The 19,345-nt window shown below is 48.3% G+C and overlaps 1 protein-coding gene across 17 annotated transcripts in view; it reads left to right on the plus strand.

Annotated features, from left to right (window-relative positions):
• Trerf1 (transcriptional regulating factor 1) overlaps positions 1 to 19,345 on the plus strand; it is a 230,772-nt gene that overhangs the window by 180,292 nt on the left and 31,135 nt on the right. For 10 of the 17 annotated variants that reach the window (XM_031347586.1, XM_031347584.1, XM_031347591.1 and 7 more), the window contains 9 exons: positions 213 to 1,927; positions 3,848 to 3,894; positions 5,023 to 5,176; positions 6,825 to 7,151; positions 10,465 to 10,849; positions 11,766 to 11,832; positions 13,624 to 13,763; positions 13,896 to 13,999; positions 15,828 to 15,903. In XM_031347586.1, coding sequence (XP_031203446.1) covers positions 497 to 1,927; positions 3,848 to 3,894; positions 5,023 to 5,176; positions 6,825 to 7,151; positions 10,465 to 10,849; positions 11,766 to 11,832; positions 13,624 to 13,763; positions 13,896 to 13,999; positions 15,828 to 15,903 — 2,731 coding nt within the window. In that variant the 5' untranslated portion in view covers positions 213 to 496. The remainder of the gene's footprint in view (positions 1 to 212; positions 1,928 to 3,847; positions 3,895 to 5,022; positions 5,177 to 6,824; positions 7,152 to 10,464; positions 10,850 to 11,765; positions 11,833 to 13,623; positions 13,764 to 13,895; positions 14,000 to 15,827; positions 15,904 to 19,345) is intronic. The other 7 variants (XM_031347593.1, XM_031347595.1, XM_031347590.1 and 4 more) reach the window with 5 other exon arrangements.

The raw sequence follows: 19,345 nt of genomic DNA on the forward strand, positions 1-19,345 counted from the left end.
ACAGTTGTCAGGAGTCCGGCCTCTCCTTCCACCACGTGGGTCCCTGGATTTGAACTGAGGTTACCTGGCTCAGCAGCAAGTGCCTTAACCTGCTGAACCATCACACCAGCCCTCCCTGTACCTATCTTTTATTAATGACCACAATATTCATAATAATGGCTTGTCAAGAAACATCCAGGGAAATAAAATTGTCCTTGCATCCTGTCTTCCAGGTGCGAAGGACGTTCCCCCACCACGGTGGTGTCTGGTCCGTACTTCCGCCCGGGCGAGGATGTAGGCAGCTCTGCCCTGCTGATGACTGGTCCAAGCCAACAGGGACCCCTGCCTCCAGCCACCTTCAAAGACATGTCAGCCGTGGAGTAGGGTGGACACTTTCTCTCATCTTCTCAGGGTCTCAGGATTTTTTTTTTATTGGATTTTCTTCATTTCTTCTTTTTTGTTGCTGTTTTTTTGGTTTTTGTTTTGTGGCTGAACACTCATAAGCAAGGAGGGCATCATGGGGGACCAGCAACTGTACAAGACCAATCACGTGGCCCATGGTGGTGAGAACCTCTTCTATCAACAGCCACCCCTTGGTGTCCACAGCGGGCTGAGCCACAGCTATGGAAATACAATCTCCGGGGCTGGAATGGACGCCCCGCAGGCCTCACCCATCTCGCCTCACTTCCCTCAAGATACTCGGGATGGTCTTGGCTTGCCTATTGGCTCCAAAAACCTTGGCCAAATGGATACCTCCAGGCAGGGAGGATGGGGAAGCCATGCAGGGCCTGGGAACCACGTCCAGCTTCGTAGCAACTTGGCCAACTCAAACATGATGTGGGGGGCACCAGCCCAGGTGGAGCCCACTGATGGCTACCAATACACTTATTCCCAGGCCAGCGAGATCCGGACCCAGAAACTCACCAGTGGGGTTTTGCACAAGCTGGACTCTTTCACCCAGGTGTTTGCCAACCAAAACCTACGGATTCAGGTCAACAATATGGCCCAGGTGCTGCACACCCAATCAGCAGTGATGGATGGAGCCTCTGACAGTGCCCTCCGGCAACTGCTGTCTCAGAAGCCTGTGGAGCCCTCAGCGTCAGCTATAGCTTCCCGCTACCAGCAGGTGCCCCAGCAGCCTCACCCTGGTTTCACAGGTGGACTGCCCAAACCAGCCCTTCCAGTCGGACAGCACGCTCCCCAAGGGCACCTGTATTATGACTACCAGCAGCCCCTGGCCCAGATGTCCATGCAAGGAGGACAGTCACTGCAAGCCCCTCAGGTGCTGTCCAGCCATATACAACCATTGCAGCAGCACCAGTATTACCCACAGCCGCCGCCTCAGCAGCAGCAAGCCGGACTGCAGCGGATCTCCGTGCAGGAGATGCAACAGCAGCAGCAGCAGCAGCAGATTCGCCCCTCACCGCCTCAGCAGCAACAGCAGCTCCAACTGCAGCAGCGGCAGAGTTCACTGCAGATACCTCAGTATTATCAACCCCAACCCATGATGCAACACTTGCAAGAGCAGCAGCAGCCATCCATGCACCTGCAGCCCCCTTCGTACCACAGGGACCCTCATCAGTATACCCCGGAGCAGGCACACGCTGTCCAGCTGATCCAGCTGGGCTCCATGCCCCAGTATTACTATCAGGAGCCTCAACAGCCCTATAGCCACCCCCTCTACCAGCAGAGCCACCTGTCCCAGCACCAGCAGCGTGAAGACAGTCAGTTGAAGACGTATTCTAGTGACAGACAGACCCCGGCTATGCTGAGCTCCCATGGGGACGTGGGGCCTTCTGATACAGGGGTGGCAGATCCAGCAAGCTCAGAAATGACACGGGTCACTAGTACCCTTCCTCACCAACCACTCCTGTCCCCCAGTGGGATCCACCTCAACAACATGGGGTCTCAGCATCAGCAGCCATCTCCCAGTGCGATGTGGCCCCAGGTATCTCAAAGTTTCTCCCCATATTGCATGTGCAACAGACTCAGCCAGGCATTAGTCTCTGCGGTGCCCAAGTCTGCCTCCAGCCTTCCTCCTTTATGTTCTTTATACATTTCACAAAGGTTGGCCTACATATGCCAGGCACTGTCTGAGCCAGACACTTGGAATACAAAATCAATTTGGATTCAGTCTTTGGCCCTGGGGATTCATCACCTCACTAAAGAGATGGCCAGAATATTGTAGTATGTCTGAAACGGTTAATGTAATAATCAGGACCTAGAGTCAGAGGCCAGAGGGTTGGCTCAGTTCAATCATGGGATGCAGGGCAGAGCTGGGTAGCAAGTGCTTGTAATCCCAGCACTGGGGAGACAGAGACCAGAGGATCCCTAGGGCTAATCCCAGCCAAGCTTACTTACTTATAGAGTTCTTGGCTAGTAAGAAAAAAAAAAAACTGTCTCAAAAATAACAAGTTGGGACGCCATGATGGCTCAGTGGGGAAAGGCACTTGCTGCCTCAGCTGAAGATCTGAATTATGCACCCCAGGTCTGAGGAGAAAGGAGACCGCTGTCCCCAACAAGCTGTCTGTTCACCTCCACACACATGATGTGGAAATACACACACATAAAGATAGATAGATAGATAGATGATAGATAAATGATAGATAGATAGATCGATAGATAGATAGATGATAGATAGATCGATAGATGATAGATAGATAGATAGATAGATAGATAGATGATAGATAGATAGATAGATAGATAGATAGATAGATAGATGATAGATAGATAGATAGATAGATCGATAGATGATAGATAGATAGATAGATGATAGATAGATAGATAGATGATAGATAAATCGATAGATAGATGATAGGTAGATAGATAGATGATAGATCAATAGATAGATAGATGGTAGATAGATGATAGATAGATCGAAAGATAGATAGATAGATGATAGATAGGTAGATAGATAAATGATAGATAGATAGATAGATGATAGATAGATGATAGATAGATCAATAGATAGATGATAGGTAGATAGATAGATGATAGATCAATAGATAGATAGATGGTAGATAGATAGATCGATAGATAGATGATAGATAGATCGAAAGATAGATAGATAGATGATAGATAGATGATAGATAGATGATAGATAGATGATAGATAGATAGATAGATAGATAGATAGATAGATAGATAGGTAGATAGAGTGTAATAAAAATGTTGATGTGGACAGTGCCTGGAGAACAATAGCCAAGGCTAGCCTAACATCTAGCCTTTACTCACATGCCCACATGTGTGTATATAACCGCATGCACCTGCATACATACAAATACATACGCATGTACAGTGTCTATGTCAGAGGCAAGAGGACCACAGAGTGGGGACACCTCATGCCCACTGTAACTCTGTCCTTGGAGGTATCCCCAAGACACAGATTGTCCTGTGGCTTCTGCACAAACACTGCACATGGATGCTCTCTGCCCTCGGCCCACACCACTTCTACACACACCATGCATGCAGTCATATACACGAAGTTCTTGTTTGTTTAGTTTTGATGTTATCGGGTCTCCTGGAATGATGCTGTACCACCCATTTCCTGTCTGTCCTTTGTGGGGATGGACCCTGTGGGGATGCGGGCTAGTTAAGTCTGCATAAGTTAGGATAAGAAGGACAGACGGGGGTTGCATCCCAGTAGGCTTGGGGCTGGCATCAGCTGTGAGTTCAGGGAGCAGTGGGAAGAAACCAGATGTGGAACAAAGGCATGAGTAGACATGTCAGGGTAATCATGGGCAGAGAAAGTTCTGGAAGGGTAGATCCTGCTGTTCAGACAACTTGAGAGCCCTCCCTTTAGAAACACGTTTGTTTGTTTGTTTCTCTTTTCTTGTTTTCTTCCGGTGCTCTGTTTGGCTCAAAATTAGATGCACTTACCTGATGGGAGAGCCCAGCCTGGATCCCCGGAATCAAGGTATGATCAAAGATTTGGAATATTCGGAAGGCTGGGGGGGTTTTGTGTTGCTTAAATAACTCACTTCTAAATCCAAGGTCAGAGTTTCAGGGAAAGCAGTAGCTGCTGTGTTTGAGCACTCCACCTGTGTGTTACACGGAGGAAAACACCAGTAAGGCAGGCATTGCCGGCTGGCACCTGGCAACTGCAAGTCCTCAGTGACCCATGCCCAGCTACTGCTGTTCTCATTTTAGAATTGAGAAAGCTGGGCTCAGACGGCTGGGGGTACACACAGAGCAGGGAGCAGTAACATCTGGGTGCTCTGTGCTCTGTTCTTTATCAATTCAGGCAGTGGGGCCTTCATGGGTGCCTTCTGTGTACCAGGTTTAGAGATGAGCTTTGGGTGTGTCACATTGAACAGTACAGACTCCCTTCCTTCTCTCAGAGCCATCATGGGTGGGCGCTTAAAGCTATGGATGAGAAAGACCCAGAGCCTGCAGGTCTAGAATGATGGAGGACGTGTCCTGTACGACACGATTTTAAGAAAGCCCGTTCCTTTCTGCTGGAGAGATGGCCTAGCCGGAAAGAGCACTGGCTGGTTGTGCTGTAGACTGGAGTTGGAGTCCCAGCTCTTAGATGAGGTGGCTCACAGCTGCCTATAACTCCAGCTCCAGGAGATCTGGTGCTCTCTTCCTGTCTCCTCAGGTACCAGGCACACACACAGATCAATTAGATGGCTCTCCAGGCAGAGGTACTAAGCCTAGTGACCTGAATTTGAACCCTGAGATCTATATAACAAAAAGAGAGAGCTGACTCCAAGTTTTCCTCTGACCCAACACACACATACACACACACACACAATATATATATATATACACATATATGTACATACATATATATGTATATATACATATGTACATACATATATTTAAGTTTTTTAAAGAAACTTAAAAGTTTTTTAAAGCCTTTGCTCCCTCTGAGCCTCAGTTTCTCCATCTGTACATTGGGCTTGGTTATCTGGCAGATATGGAAGCCACAGACAGTGGTAGATTAGATAAACAAAATGGCTTCATTGTAGGTTTGATGCCTTGTGATAAATTCTCCCTGTCCTCAATGTGTGTGTCCTTTCCATTTGACCTCACCCTTCAGCAGCGGCCAAACCAAAGGAGTGTTTGGGGAACAGTTCGATGCCAAGAACAAGCTGACGTGCTCCATCTGCCTGAAGGAGTTCAAAAGCCTGCCTGCCCTGAATGGCCACATGCGGTCCCACGGGGGAATGAGGGCCTCCCCCAGCCTCAAACAGGTCAGTAGGGGCCCACCCCATCCTTTCCAGGTCATGTGCTGCTTGCTTTGCTTTGCTGCTGTTGGAGTGAGATGTGTGCCTTCTGTAGGCGCCAGGAGAGGCACGGTCTCCACTTCCCTGGCTTCTTAGACAAGTGTCAAAAGCGCAGTGCTAGAAATCTCTTTAGGGAATCCCATTTCTTTTCCTAGAGAAAGGTGCCGAAGAAACTATGTCAATGTGAGACCTATAAATATGTAAATGCAGAGTATATACATACGCAAATGTAAAGTATAGTTGAAATCTAAAGCATCTGTGAAGTACTCAAGACCATAACCAGATGGCCTCTGAGATCAGTGGTCAGTGACTAAGAAAAAGCATGTAATTCTCAAGCTCTTGGCCAGAACTGTCTGTCTGTCCATGCAGTGGTGATTGGTTGTAGGTGGATCCAGTGACCCTGTAATAAACACCCTCAGGATTATCCGGGTGGACAGTCATGTAAGAAACCATCTTTGGGTTCAGTTAAGACTCGGAATTTTCTGAAATTTCTTTGAATGTTGAATTTATGAGATTCACTCTTCCGTCTCTATTTCCTGGCTATGCCAGATAAAAGAGGAGTTTATCTTCACTTTTTTTAAAAATAATTTTTTAAATTTTATTTGCATTGGTGTTTTGCCCATATGCATGTCTGTGTGAGGGTGTCAAGTCACTTGAAGCTGGATAACACAGCTGTGAGTTGCCATGTGGGTGCTGGGAATTGAACTCGGATCCTCTGGAAGTGCAGCCTGTGCTTTTAACTGTCTCTCCAGCCTGTCTTCATGCTTTAAAAACAGTATGTTGCTAGGTGGTTCATGGCTCATGCCTCTAAAATCCCAGTGCTCAGGAGGTAGAGACACGGGATCACTGCAAGTTGAGGCTAGCCTGGTTTACATGCCATGTTCAAGGCTAGCTAAAGTAACATAGCAAGATTCTTGTCTCAAAAAACAGAAAAGGAAAATGTATGTTTTCAGCCTGGTGTGGCATTACACACCTGTAATCCCGGCACTCAGGAGGCTGAGGCAGGAGGATTCTGAGTTTGGGCTACCTATTGAGAACCTGTCTCAAAGAAACAAACATAGCCATAACATATTTTGCATTTTGAATGTGGTTTCCTAAGCTGAATAAAATTTAAGCTGAAGCAGGGCAGTGGTGGCACACACCTTTAATCCCAGCACTTAGGAGGCAGAGACAGGTGGATTTCTGAGTTCTAAGCCAGCCTGGTCTACAGAGTGAGTTCCAGGACAGCTAGGGTTATACAGAGAAACTGTCTCGAAAAAAAAAAAAAAAAAAAAAATTAAGCTGAAATGATTGTTTCCATTAGACACTGAGTCAACTGAGACCCAAGGAATGGAGATCTACATAAAAGTCACATGTTTAGTTTTGACTGAATAGCAATCCCTGTCCTTTACTTCAAAAAGCCACGAAAGCCACCAACTTTTTTTAAAAAATATTTTCATATACAAGTGATATCTTAAATGTAGCTCAGGGACCCAGAGTTACAGGAAGGAAACCACCCAGCTGTGGTTTTCTTGTTCCCACCACTCATGTCCTGGAACCTCTGAGGAAAAGCAAGTTCATCCCCCTTGGGAGAGCTGCTTTCAGCCCAGGATCAAAGCCTTTATTGTCTATGTAGGAGGAAGGAGAGAAGGCCCCACCGCCTCCGCCTCAGCCTCAGCCTCAGCCCCAGCCGCCACTGCCACCTCCGCCTCCGCCGCCGCCACCACCGCAGCTCCCTCCTGAGGCAGAGCGCCTCACGCCTATGGTCATGCCCGTGTCTGTCCCTGTCAAGCTTCTCCCACCCAAGCCCAGCTCTCAGGGGTTCACCAACAGCGTCGCTGCCACCCCCTCGGCCAGAGACAAGCCAGCCAGCTCGATGTCGGACGACGAGATGCCTGTGCTCGTGAGGATGACCCTCTCCCCCCCTCACTCTCCCCAAGGGGCTGCCCCCCGTGCGCCTGCTGTGAGTCGCTGCACTGCCACACCTGCCTGGGGTGGGGACATTGCTTTGCTTTCCTGGAGATGAAGACCACAGTTTCCAGAGTCATTGGCCTGAGCTGCTTGATGTGTCTCCCTCTCAGGTTCAAGGCTCCCACACGACCTGCACTTGCCCAACCATTCCATACTTGTTACTCCTCCAGGCTGATGGTCTGGATCCAGTTCTGAACACTGATATGTTCTCATGCCTAAATATTGTAAATAGCAATCCAGTTGGCAGCCATCAATATAACCTTACCAGTTACTAAGAATGGAAACGCAGCTCTGCTAATAAACAGCTGTCCCCTGCCATTGGTCTTTCCTAAGACCCCTGGGTCTCCCCAGATTCGGCTGCCAAAGAAGTAAACCTTGGAATGACTCCCCCTCTGGAAAGTAGGCGAATCATCAGCTAAGATGATCTGCCTGGTCAATAGCTTCAGCGATTGTCACACCCACTTTTAATCCCTGGGGTCTCAGATCCATTACAGTTCCGAAATAAGCCCCATGAGAGCCAGACCCCGCAAATCTCAGGAAAGCAAAGTGGCTCATGTTTCTCCATCCCTGTTAACTTCTCCTTGCCTTCATCACCCTCTCCTCTTCTCTCCGCCTCTTCTGCTCTCTACCCTGGGGAATTAATGACCTCCATGGTTGGCTATACCAGACCTGTCTCTTCCCAGGGAGTAGTGTGTTGGGTCTTACATGTCCTCAGGGAATGAGTGCATTCTGGGAGTCTAGGAGCTGTAGGGGTAGGGCTGAAACATTCAGAAAAAAAGAACAGTTTTGGGTTCTTATGTGACACTGAGGCTCAGAAGAAGAGAGGCTGAGGAATCACCTCCACATTCTGGCCAGAGGGGACTAGCAACAGATGTAGATGGAATAGCCTATCTACACACAGAGACCTTGCCTGAGGAAGTTGTGTGGTAGATGTGAGAGGCTCTGCGTCTATCCTGGACATCACACAGGGGTTACAGACACCTATCTTATTCAAGACAGTGAGAAGAGGTGGGGCTAAGAAGAACCCTATTCCCTGGAGGTGGCAAGATGCAAAGACAGTTGTCGTCTGCCAAGATGGCTCCTCTTACAGGTTTTCAGTTTTACATACATGTAAAAGGTCTACTTTGAATTTTGGATCTTGACCTTCTCTGAGGCTAGTGACATACAACTATACGATATAACCTTCTCTCCTGAGGCTCAGCCATGGCATTAAGCCACTGATTCCAGTCAGCTACTAGATCAGGAGGAGAACGACTACAGACTGTTTGCCCTGAGTGGCAGAGGTAGGATGCTCTGTGGGTGAGGTGTATTAACTGCATTTTAAACTTAATAGCTTTGTTTTACTGTGGGTTATTCGGATTGTAGCTCCATCATAAATCAGGGTGCACCTGTATACCAGGTAGGGTGGGTCCAGCTAGCAAGGCAGTAATTTTACTTAGGAAATCGTTTTGGGAGTTCTGAGTAGGCTGGGTGGGAAAAGGATGAACTTGGTTTAATGCAGCGTAGAGAGACACCATCAGTTGACCGGCAGGCTGAAGTAGAAGCATGCTCAGGGGATGAGTAAAGAACGGAAATCAAACCCTTGGTTTAAAAACAAGTTTAAAATCCAGGAAAGAGCTTTAAATTCAAATCTTGGCTCTGAGATAAAGCCAACTTGAAATGTCCCTCTCAGGGTCTCCGTTTTCCCCAAGTGTGGACTTACCAATGGCCTTCTCCCTCCCCTCGGGGCAGGAACTTTGTAAAATTCAGTGTTTTGGCTCTGCCCCCTAGAGCCCATAGTTTAAACACTTCAGATGCGATCCAAGTGTAACAGTCTGGGTGGTTTGACTTTCTGAGTTGGGCCTCTGGTCCAGGTAGCTCAGAAAGCCTTGCCTGGGAGATAATAAAGCATTTTTTAGAGGTAGAAGCACCAGAAAGAGCCTAAAAAGGACTTTTGAACTCGGTGTTTAGGCTCCTGGGCAGAGTTGTTGTCACCTACTGGGGGTACATGGATGGGGCTTAAAAGTTAACAGATTGGCTCCGCAGTCGGGGGTGGGGATGGCCTTGGCTCCTCGGGGTTTCTTCTGGGCCTCGGCTGTGAAGCGCCCCTGCTTGAGGGAAAGAGGGAGGCTGGAGGGCACTGGTCTAAGCAGACCCACGTTAGCCCTCCCTGGAGAACCTCCACGGTGAGGCCGGGAGCCCCTCTCCCCCTCCTCCTTCACTTCTCCCTCCCCAAGAGTCTCTCCTAGAGGCTGGGATGGCACCTCGGAAGACAAGGGAGCTGAGGAAGAAGTAGACGGTGGGAGGGGAGAGGCAGAGCCCACACTACCGGAGGCAGGCCGGTGAGAGGGGCCCAAAGCTGAGGGGAGCTGGAGGAGGTCACATGGCCTGGAGGCAGCTGGTCATGTGACCATGAAAGTCTTTCCCATCACCCCTTGCTGCTGTCTTCACTCGCCACTCTGGCACTAGAGCTGCTGGGCACTGCAGCTGTGCCTGAGCCCCTCAGAGCCTCTCCTCAGGTATCCCGGCTGGCTGTCACACCCAGCTCTCGGCTTTTCTGGGTTGATGCTGGCCCCCTACCCAAGTCTGTTTCCTCTGGCTTTGGCATACCCTGCTTCTCTATTTGACGTGCATGTGTGGACTTACCAGTATATGTGTCTCCGTGTGGCAGGTCCCCCAGACGAGGCTGCGTTCCCCCGTTGTAACCTAAACTAGCCCTGCTGACAGGAAGCAGGAGAAGATGGGGGTGCTACAGAGGAGCCTCAGGGGGGCGTGACTGGGGAGCGTCACCAGCTCCATCTCCAGGAGAGCCCGTTAAAACGGCCTTGAGGGTTGTGGGCCACTGTGCCCCGGCCTCCAGTAAGCCTGTAGAGCCGTGGGAACCTGTGCTAGGCACGAACCTCTTCCTGCCCCTCAGCCTTGGGCCTTGCATCCCTGAAGAGAGTATTCTGTCCCCTGCTTAGAACATGTGTAATCTATCCCTGCAGGAGCAGTGGGGGAACTAAAGAGCCACTCTGCTGGATTCCACTCAAGACAGATGGAAATGCAGTGATAAGCCAGAGTTTTAATTTATTACTTCTTGCGGACCCACTCAACCCTTCTTAGACCTTCCGGATTTTCTTTGCTAACCAGCCCAAAGCCGATGTGGTGGGAGTGGGAGGGGACAAACAGAAGGGAGGCAGTCTCTCCCCACCCCCTTAGAATTTTCGAGATCCCTGGTCAAATCTATGGAAAGGGGCCAAGGCAAGGATAGCAGTTCTGTACTTAGAAAGGGGACAATGACTGGGATGTCCTAGTTTGAATCCCAACTGTTCCTCTCACTCTAGGAAATCCCCCGGAAACATCCACCCATCGCCGCCAAAGTTGAGGAGCCCCTCAAGACCCTACCAGAGAAGAAGAAGTTCCGGCACCGGCCTGAGCCCCTCTTCATCCCGCCACCGCCTTCTTCCTATACTCCCAACCCCACCTCTTACTCGGGGGCCACCCTGTACCAGAGCCAGCTGCGCTCCCCACGAATCCTCGGGGATCACCTGCTCCTGGACCCCGCCCACGAACTGCCCCCCTACACGCCGCCACCCATGCTGAGCCCCGTGCGCCAGGGCTCAGGGCTCTTCAGCAATGTCCTCATCTCTGGCCACGGCCCTGGAGTGCACCCCCAGCTGCCCCTCACTCCCCTCACGCCCACGCCACGCGTGCTGCTGTGTCGTTCCAGTGAGTCGTCCCTTAACTCCTGGTGTCACCCCTGTCGATTTGGATACTACCCTGAGTGGGTGGGGAGTCTCACTTTCTTCAACTGGCTAGTTTATCCCCCCGTGGATTTCTGTGAAACATCCGTTATGTGTTCCACATACGATGGGAGGTGTTCTAAATGTCTCTGTATCGCATTTAGTAACTCGAGGGAATCAGTCTGAGGAGAGAAGCGAGTCAGAGTGTCTTTGGGATAAAGAAAAAGGGAAATGTGCACACTAAGACTGCTTTGGATGGTCAAAAAAGATGCTTAAGATAAATATTTAGCCGTAATACACATGGGAGCTATTATAAGCCAGAGTAAATTTTAATATTTACTGTGCTTAAAAAAAAAATCAATCATGAACCCTGTAGGTCATATGTGAGTGTAGACCCCACTACTATAGAAGCTGAGGCAGAAGGGATGGGGTGCGGTTTGAAGAGCAGCCTAAGCAGTACAGGAAAACCTCCTCTCCTCCGTAGATATGGAGGGGGCCAAAGGGAGATGAGAGATCTTTGTAGCTAGGTTTCTTTCTGGTTGCCTAGAAACCATGTAGCTTAGCCAGCCAGCTTTAACTCACACTGTGAGAAATGGCTATCTTAAGGCCTGTAATCCCAAGCACTGGGGAACCTGAGGCTTAAAGCTGGAGGATAGGAAGTTCAAAACTAGATTGAGCTACACATCAAGACCCTGTCAAGAGGCTGAAGAATGGGGAGAGAGAGAGAAAGAAAAAGAACCTCATGAGTCCATCCCATCTTCTGGAAATTGATATGAGTTGGGTAGGGGAAGAGCCTTGTTGTTCCTGATGCTTGGCTAATTACTGACCAGCTAACTGCCATCTGTATTCATTTCTTGGGACGTTTTCTTATTGTCCGGTAAACTCTAGCATTTGTGTTTCAGGCAGCATCGACGGCAGCAATGTGACAGTCACCCCAGGACCTGGAGAACAGACTGTGGATGTTGAACCGTAAGCAACAGCCAATTATTCTTTAAAGCATAAGCCTCAGATAAGGAAAGGTCTGGAAGCTTCTAGAAGGGCAGTCAGTATTTCTGTATTCAGTGGCCACTGAGAGGGGAGAGTTGTGGAAACAGTAGGATTGTGGCTTCCTTCCTACTGTTTGCTTATAGCTGCTAGTATTTCAGAGACTTGGAACTAAATGTGAAACCCTAGATTCAAACAATCTAGCATCCCTACCTCCACAGGGCAGCTTCTAGACCGTCACATGTTCACATCCCCAGTGGCATTGCGACCTCTCTCTTAACTAGAAGAGAATCCTTCTGAATGTTCTTTTTCCCATGTTCCCTCTGTGACTCTTGGCCAGTCTTCCAAATGGGTTTGTTGAGTATTTGAATCATTTCATGATGGATGGGAGGTACAGTTTCCACACACACATTGGCAGCGTGACCTCCAGAAGGTACCGGAAACCTCTGATAGGACCATGCCCTGCGTATTAGCACTACAGTGCTGCAACTGTCTGTCTAATACCTGAGACAAAGTCTATCAAAATAGATAGACTATCGTTTTATCTATCATAGACTACATAGATCCCAACTGACTAACAGGTACGCATCTGGGGCAGGTAGAAGTGGCTTGTCTTACGATTTTGCCCCGTTACTTAGAATAGTAAGAAAGTAACACTTACAGAATTATTGATTTCTGGATCTTCCCACTTAATATTTCCCTCCAATATTACTTCAATCTAAGTATTCCAGCTAATGTTAGTTAGTCATGAGTAACTGAAAACCACAGAAAGCTGTAAAGAGACATTACTTTACTGTGGAAGGGAATGAAAAGAGGCCGTGGGGTGGAGCTTTGTTGAGTCCAGAAGCAGAAAGCTTGAGTTGACGCATTCTAGTTTTGATTTTTACTGAGTTGGTTTTTGAGGCCTTTGTTGGTACCTTGAATGGGGACCATGGTTACAGTCTTGTTTGTATTGCAAGTCTTTGTGAGTGTAGATGGCATGACCCAGGGAAAAGTGGTCTGGAAGGGATACATACTTTACATTGGTGCCCACCCTTGGCCCCTTCCCTTCGTTCTATGGTATGCTCTAGCCATGCCCTCGGCAACTCCTCTCTTGGAATTAGCTGTTCTTCCATTCCAATTTCTGTAAAGAGGCTGAAAGCTGAGAAGTTTCAGACTGCCCCCTTGCCCTTCCCTAGCTCCCCAACTATAACAGACCTAACTTGGACCCGCCAGCGATATAAATGACACTGAGCCTTATTAATGTTGTAAAGCTTGAGCCTTTTGCTAGGCAGTCTCCCGACTACTCTAACCCAACTAATCCTGACACCACATCCCATCATGTGGACAGGTCTGTTTCTCTGCTTCACTCTGATCCAACCATTCACCTCTGTGTCTCATGGGAGTTTCATCCTGCTGGCTACTGGCTGTCAGATCTTTATTACAACCAATCAGATAAAACTCTAGATTGTCTTAGGCAGATGAGGAAGAATGAATATTTACAAAGAAAGACACCGGTGAAAGGACATAAAAATAACAAGACCAAGACCTTGCCAGTATTTAGCTCTCTGCTAGTACAGAATTAACAGTTGAACGTGCAGAGAAACACCTTCACAAATGTGCCCCAACAGCCAACATTACAGCTGTTCTTCCCAGGGAAAGGGCCATGCCTGGACTTGGAGGGCCCTGCTCTGGCATTCTTCTAACAAAAGAGATTGCTTCCCTGATGTTTGCAGTTCCTGGCCCCTGGTCTAGGCTGTCACACTGAAGGCCACACTGTTTTTCTTTTCATTTAAGACGCATCAACATTGGCTTACGATTCCAAGCAGAGATCCCAGAACTCCAAGACGTCTCGACCCTGGCTCAGGACACACACAAGGCCACACTGGTATGGAAGCCGTGGCCTGAGCTGGAAAACCAGGCCCTCCAGCAGCAAGGTACTGGCACTTAGGAGTAGGAGTAGCTGGGTGTGAGGCTGGCCTCTCTAGCAGGGGCGTCTAGCCCCAGAATGGGTGTGTGCTTTTGTGACACTGAGCATATCTGATACCGTGACTTCTTACTCTCAACAGTGGAGAATCTTCTGAATTTGTGTTGTTCCAGTGCGCTGCCAGGTGGAGGGACCAATTCAGAATTTGCTTTGCACTCTCTCTTTGAGGCCAAAGGTGATGTGATGGTAAGGAAGCTAGGAAAGGTAGGAACGGGTTGTGGGGGGGGGGGGGCAGCTGTGTGGATGGATTAACTCAGTGAGTAGGTCCAGACCAGAAGGCCTCCAGCAAAGAAAGCTCCACTTAGACTCCTGCTGACATCTCTGTAACTAAATGATAATGAGGGGTACATGTGTTCTAGGAAATGAGAATTTTACTTCATACGCATGACGGAGGTGGAAGAAAAGCTTGGGTAAAACAAGAACTGGCCTTATGGTCCTTCCCGCTGTGGAGACCAGCCAAACTTGGATGCCACCGACCTCTTTTCTCTGTCATTAAGCAGTTCCATTTTCCTTCCTTTAACATAGTTCTGAACATTGGGGACCTTCATTAGGGACACTCAGATGTTCCTAAACTAGAACCATGGGGCCATCTTCCCAGAGTCAATGCTGACCATTTGTCTTGTCAGCCTTCACTTCTGGTTAGATAAGTCCAGCACCTGCCTCAGTTTCCCTTCTATAGAAGGACAGGACATGGTTACTCTAGTACTAGAATCAGGTTCCTGCTTGTAGATTTTACGGAAATGCAGAAAAATAAACAAATGTACCAATACTTTGCATGTGGTCTAGAATGCTTGCCTTTGAGACCAGTGTCCTTCTGGAACTGTCAGCAACATACATAAATCGCTGTGGAGTCTTCCTAAAGTGTTTGCACTGATTCAGCAGGTGGTGGTGGGGCCCAGGGTTCTGGATTTTCTTTTTTTTCCTTTATTTTTATTTTATGTGTGTAAATGTTAGTTGTGTGGAATATCTGTAGAGGCCAGAAGAGGGCATCAGATCCCCTGTAACTGGAGGTACCGGCTTGTAAGCCACCTTCTGGGGCTGGGAATTGAATCTGAGTCCTCTGGAAGAGTGGCCAGTGCTTTAACCTCTGCGCTATCTCTCCAGCTAAGAGATTCTGGGTTTCTAAGCAGCTCCTAAAGGTTGAGGCTTCTGACCTGTGGACTTAGAATAGCAAGATTTCTCTGCCTTGTTCAACCCAAACCCATCCACTCTCCTGCTGTCTTCTTTTAAAACCTAGGAGCTCTTCCAAAGGATTGATTCCCAACAGTGTGGGACTTCATGAGTACCAGGCACACAGACATGCACACAGACATAGGTTTTGTGCAGTGAACTTGTATTTGCAATGCTGGGAGGGAGGCAAACACAGGCAAATCCTTGGGTTTCATTGGTCGGATAGCCTCATCCACTTGGTGAGCTCTAAGCCACTGAAAGATACTCTCTCAAAACACAAGGTGAACGGCACTTCAAGAATGGATGACAGCTTGTCATATGACCTCCTCATGCCCACATACTTGCATATGCACACACATACATGTACCCACATGAACACAGACATACACGCAAGACAGCTGCAGGAGGCAGATCTGAAGGGCTTACTGGGTGACACTCTGGAAGGACAGCATGTGGTACACTTATTACTTAATACAGCTGGTTTTATTCAGCTATGATTGGCTATAAAGTAGTCAGTGATCCCCCACTCCTTCCCCTCAAACCCTTCCCCTGAGAATCCACCTCCCTTCACAGAGACCCCACTCCGTGTCTCCAAAGGAGCACTCAATTCACAGCTGCCATTTATGTTTTCTGTGATGTGACCAGCTAGCTTCAGGCCTGAGCTCGGGGCTGGCGGAGGAGGTGGGTGTTAAAATGTTGAGTCTGTTGGAGCTAAACTGAAAGGAAATTCCCATTAGCATCGTCCGCCCCTGGGGTTCTTCCCCATTCTGCTGCAGTGTTAGACCTGCTTTCTGGTGGGACTCACAGGTAGACTGACTTCTGCCTTTTCTCTCTGACCCCACAGGCTACCCTGGAAATGCTGCTGCTGCAGAAGCCAGTCAGGTTAAAATGTCATCCTTTAGCAAATTACCACTATGCTGGTAGGTTGCCAGGATCCCCTGTCGCTTCCTAAGAGTGGGCACCTCACGTTTAGCTCTGTGTCATTTATTTGAACAAATAGATAACACTGGGTCTATTAGCCCGACACTGTCAGGCATGTGTCAGTGTAAACACCTGCTGCTGTGAATGTCCCAAGACCTGGGAGGTGGCTCATGGTGGCTGCCCACCTGGCAGTGGGACCTGTGCATCAGAGGAAAGAGCCACCAAGGCTACAACACAGAATACACCACTATTAGCAGCCTGTGGCTTTGGAGGTAGTAAAGGTGGGCTCAGGTCTTCATCAAGGCCCTAGGCTTTCTATAGGCTTGAATTAGAAAAAGGAAGAAAGGAAAGGGAAGAGAAGGAAAGGAAAGGAAAGGAAAGGAAAGGAAAGGAAAGGAAAGGAAAGGAAAGGCTATTCCAATGCCAGAAGAAAGACTTCATGCATGCTCGTGTTCTGGGTGAGTTGTGTGTGTGTGTGTGTGTGTGTGTGTGTGTGTAGTAGAAAACAGCTTTAGATTTAAATGGAGTGTGAAGGAAATAGGTTGAGGAGCCTGAGGATAGCAAATGAGGCCATGAATGGAGGTTCCACTAACTGGAAACCTATCCACTCTGTCTCCACAGTCTTGCCTTGGTTGTCTACTTCAGAGTGACTGGGTCTTCCATTGCCCCTTGATTTTTTTTTTAAAGATTTTATTTTCAATTCCGTCTGTCTGTCTGTCTGTCTGTCTGTGCATGCTCAAGAGCACTTTATTGCATTGCCCACAGAAGCCAGCAGAGAGTGCCAGATCCATGAAAGCTGAACTTTGAAGCAATTTTGAGTCACCAGATAGGGGTGCTCAAAACCAAACTCCTGTCCTTTGCAAGCTCAGTATACACTGTAGACCACTGGGCTGTCTCTCCAGCCACTGCCCCTTGATTTGTATCATTCGAGGGTTTCTTTGGTGCCTTGGGCAGACCTCCCCTAGGGAGATGCTGAATGTATGGTCTTGGGGATCTGTTAACACTACTTCCAGTCCTCACCAGACAACCACACTCAGCCCAAATGTGAAGGTTTCTTTACAGGTTTTCTTATCCTCCAACTGTCTCTCCCTCCTTCCTGTTCTTCACTTGTGAATTGGCTTTGCCACCTGTTGTCACCAAGTAGAAAGGCCTCAAAGTTGTGTATGAAGAATACCCAAGGACCTGTGGGTCAGTTTCAGCTGACAGCAGTTGCATGGAAGAGACAAGCAGGAAATGGACCCTTGAGGTTAAAGGCATCATGTAACCAGGGCCAAAGGAGCCAACGTCATCATCTCCTGTTTGTGTGGATCCAAAGATGTGAGAGCTCACAACCTGCCATGGGAACAGTTTCATTTCCTCTTAATCCCCAGCACCATATGCTGTTCCATTAAACCCTGGCAGGTGCTCCCCATTCCTGGATACTCTGCATCCACGAGAGATTACCAAACTTCTTGGTATAGTGGATGGAGCTTCGTGGGGGCTGAAAGAAGCTTCCAGTCACTGGCTGCGAGATGTTGCTGTGGTTAACCCCAGGTCACAGTGCCTCTACAGAAGGCAAGCTGTGAGCCTCTTAATCCAGGACACAATTTCTCTCCAGTTGTTCCCAGTGTGGTAAACAAGAACTATTTTATTTTTATGTGCATCATGACACAAAGACCAGGAAGCCATGGGCTAGAGCACCTCCAGTCCCAAGCAAAACAAAACATGAAAATGTTACCAAGAACACTGAAGGTCTGCTGAGATACATTAAGCTTTTTGGATTGAGTATTGCTAGCTAATCCATGCCCCCAACTCCTTCCATCTCAAATACCTTAGGAAAAACTCTTGTTTTCTGAAGTCACCTCAGCCCTTGGAGACCCGAAGTGGGGGTTACCAGTCACTTGCCTTCTTCTTGAAACAATTACAAACCAAGCCTCCAAGAATATTCTAGTGTTGTGAGCAGATGGGGCAGAAGACACTGGTCCCTGAAGTCAGATACAACTCCACATCATTAATAGTTGCCTATCAAGACATCGGAGACAACTGAGTTCATTGCTTCTTATGTCCCAACCACCATGCCACACTCTGAAACCCCCTGTATTTGGTTCCTGGGGGTCACTAAATCCTGTTCCATCATAGCCCTGGCCTGCCTTGGTCTCTGTGCCCAGAGCCTTTCTATTACTTCCAGTTAGATGGTCAGCTCAATTTCTGCCTCATTGGAACACTTACCCTCAAGTTCTTTTTGGCCTCCAGCCTGGGAACTAGATTCATTTGACTCCTGGAATTTCACTTTAGGCTCCTAGTCTGGTTTGGTCTTCACTGCTGTGATAAAATGCTGGCCAAAACCAACCAAGGAAGGAAAGAGTTTATTTGACTTCTAGCTTGTAGTCCACCATTGAGGGAAGCCAAGGCAGGAAGTGGGATCTGAACTAGACCATGGAGGAACACAGCTTATTGGCTTACTTAATCTGGCTTCTTCAACTACCTTTCTTACACAGTCCAGGACCACCAGACCAGGGATGGCACCATCCACAAATGCCCTGGCCCTCCTCCATCCATTAGCAATTAAGAAAATGTCTCACAGACATGATCACGGGCCAATCTGATGGCGCCAGTTTTTCAGTTGAGGTTCCCTCTTCACGGGTATGTCAAAATTTGTGCCAACTTGACCAAAAGCTATCTGGGACACCTAGAAAAGGAAGTCAGATCCTGCCCTGGAGGAAAGACAGACAGCCAGAGTTCCTAGGCAGATACAAGCCTGTGGAAACACACTTTGCCCTCACCCAGGACCAAGAGGAGAGAAATGACATGGGGCAAATGAATTGTGAGCAAGATGGGTATCTGGCCCCGCCCCGAAGGCAGTCTGCCAAAGTTGGAGAGCTTGTACAGCATCCTCAGAGAAGAGCTGTGCAGTGCCTCCCAGCACCCAGTCCACACCAGAACACACTGTTCCTCTCAGTTCCCTCCACCCATGGGTGGCTAGTAGGCCTTTCCAGTGGTTTCATTTAAGCACTCGCATAGTAGGGGAGGGGTACTGTACATGGAAGAGCCATGGAGCTGTGGTCAGACAGCTGGAGCTTCTGTGATCTCTCCACTGAACAGGTCTTTTATGCAGATGTGTGTAGGGTATTGGGGATGGTAGAGTTAGATCTAGCTTCTTCAGAAGGTACAGGAAAGACTTCTGTCATATCCCACCACAACCACAAGCACCCACTGGAGCTTCAAACTCTGCCTTGTCTTTTGAAAGAAAAGTGAGACCTAGGAGGGACGCTCTTTCCTTAAGAGTCTGGACTCTTATCTTGGAAGCTGCCCAGTGTTAATGAGGAGACAGAATTCTGTACTTGGCTAGAATTACTTTGCAAAGTACACAGCTATGGGTGCTTTTATTTTGTTTTATTTTTACTATATAGTAGATTTCTTACAGCAGGACCTGAGTCAGTACATTCTCTTCTTGCCTGATAC

Source organism: Mastomys coucha, unplaced genomic scaffold (assembly GCF_008632895.1).
Source record: "Mastomys coucha isolate ucsf_1 unplaced genomic scaffold, UCSF_Mcou_1 pScaffold3, whole genome shotgun sequence".
Lineage (NCBI taxonomy): Eukaryota > Metazoa > Chordata > Mammalia > Rodentia > Muridae > Mastomys > Mastomys coucha.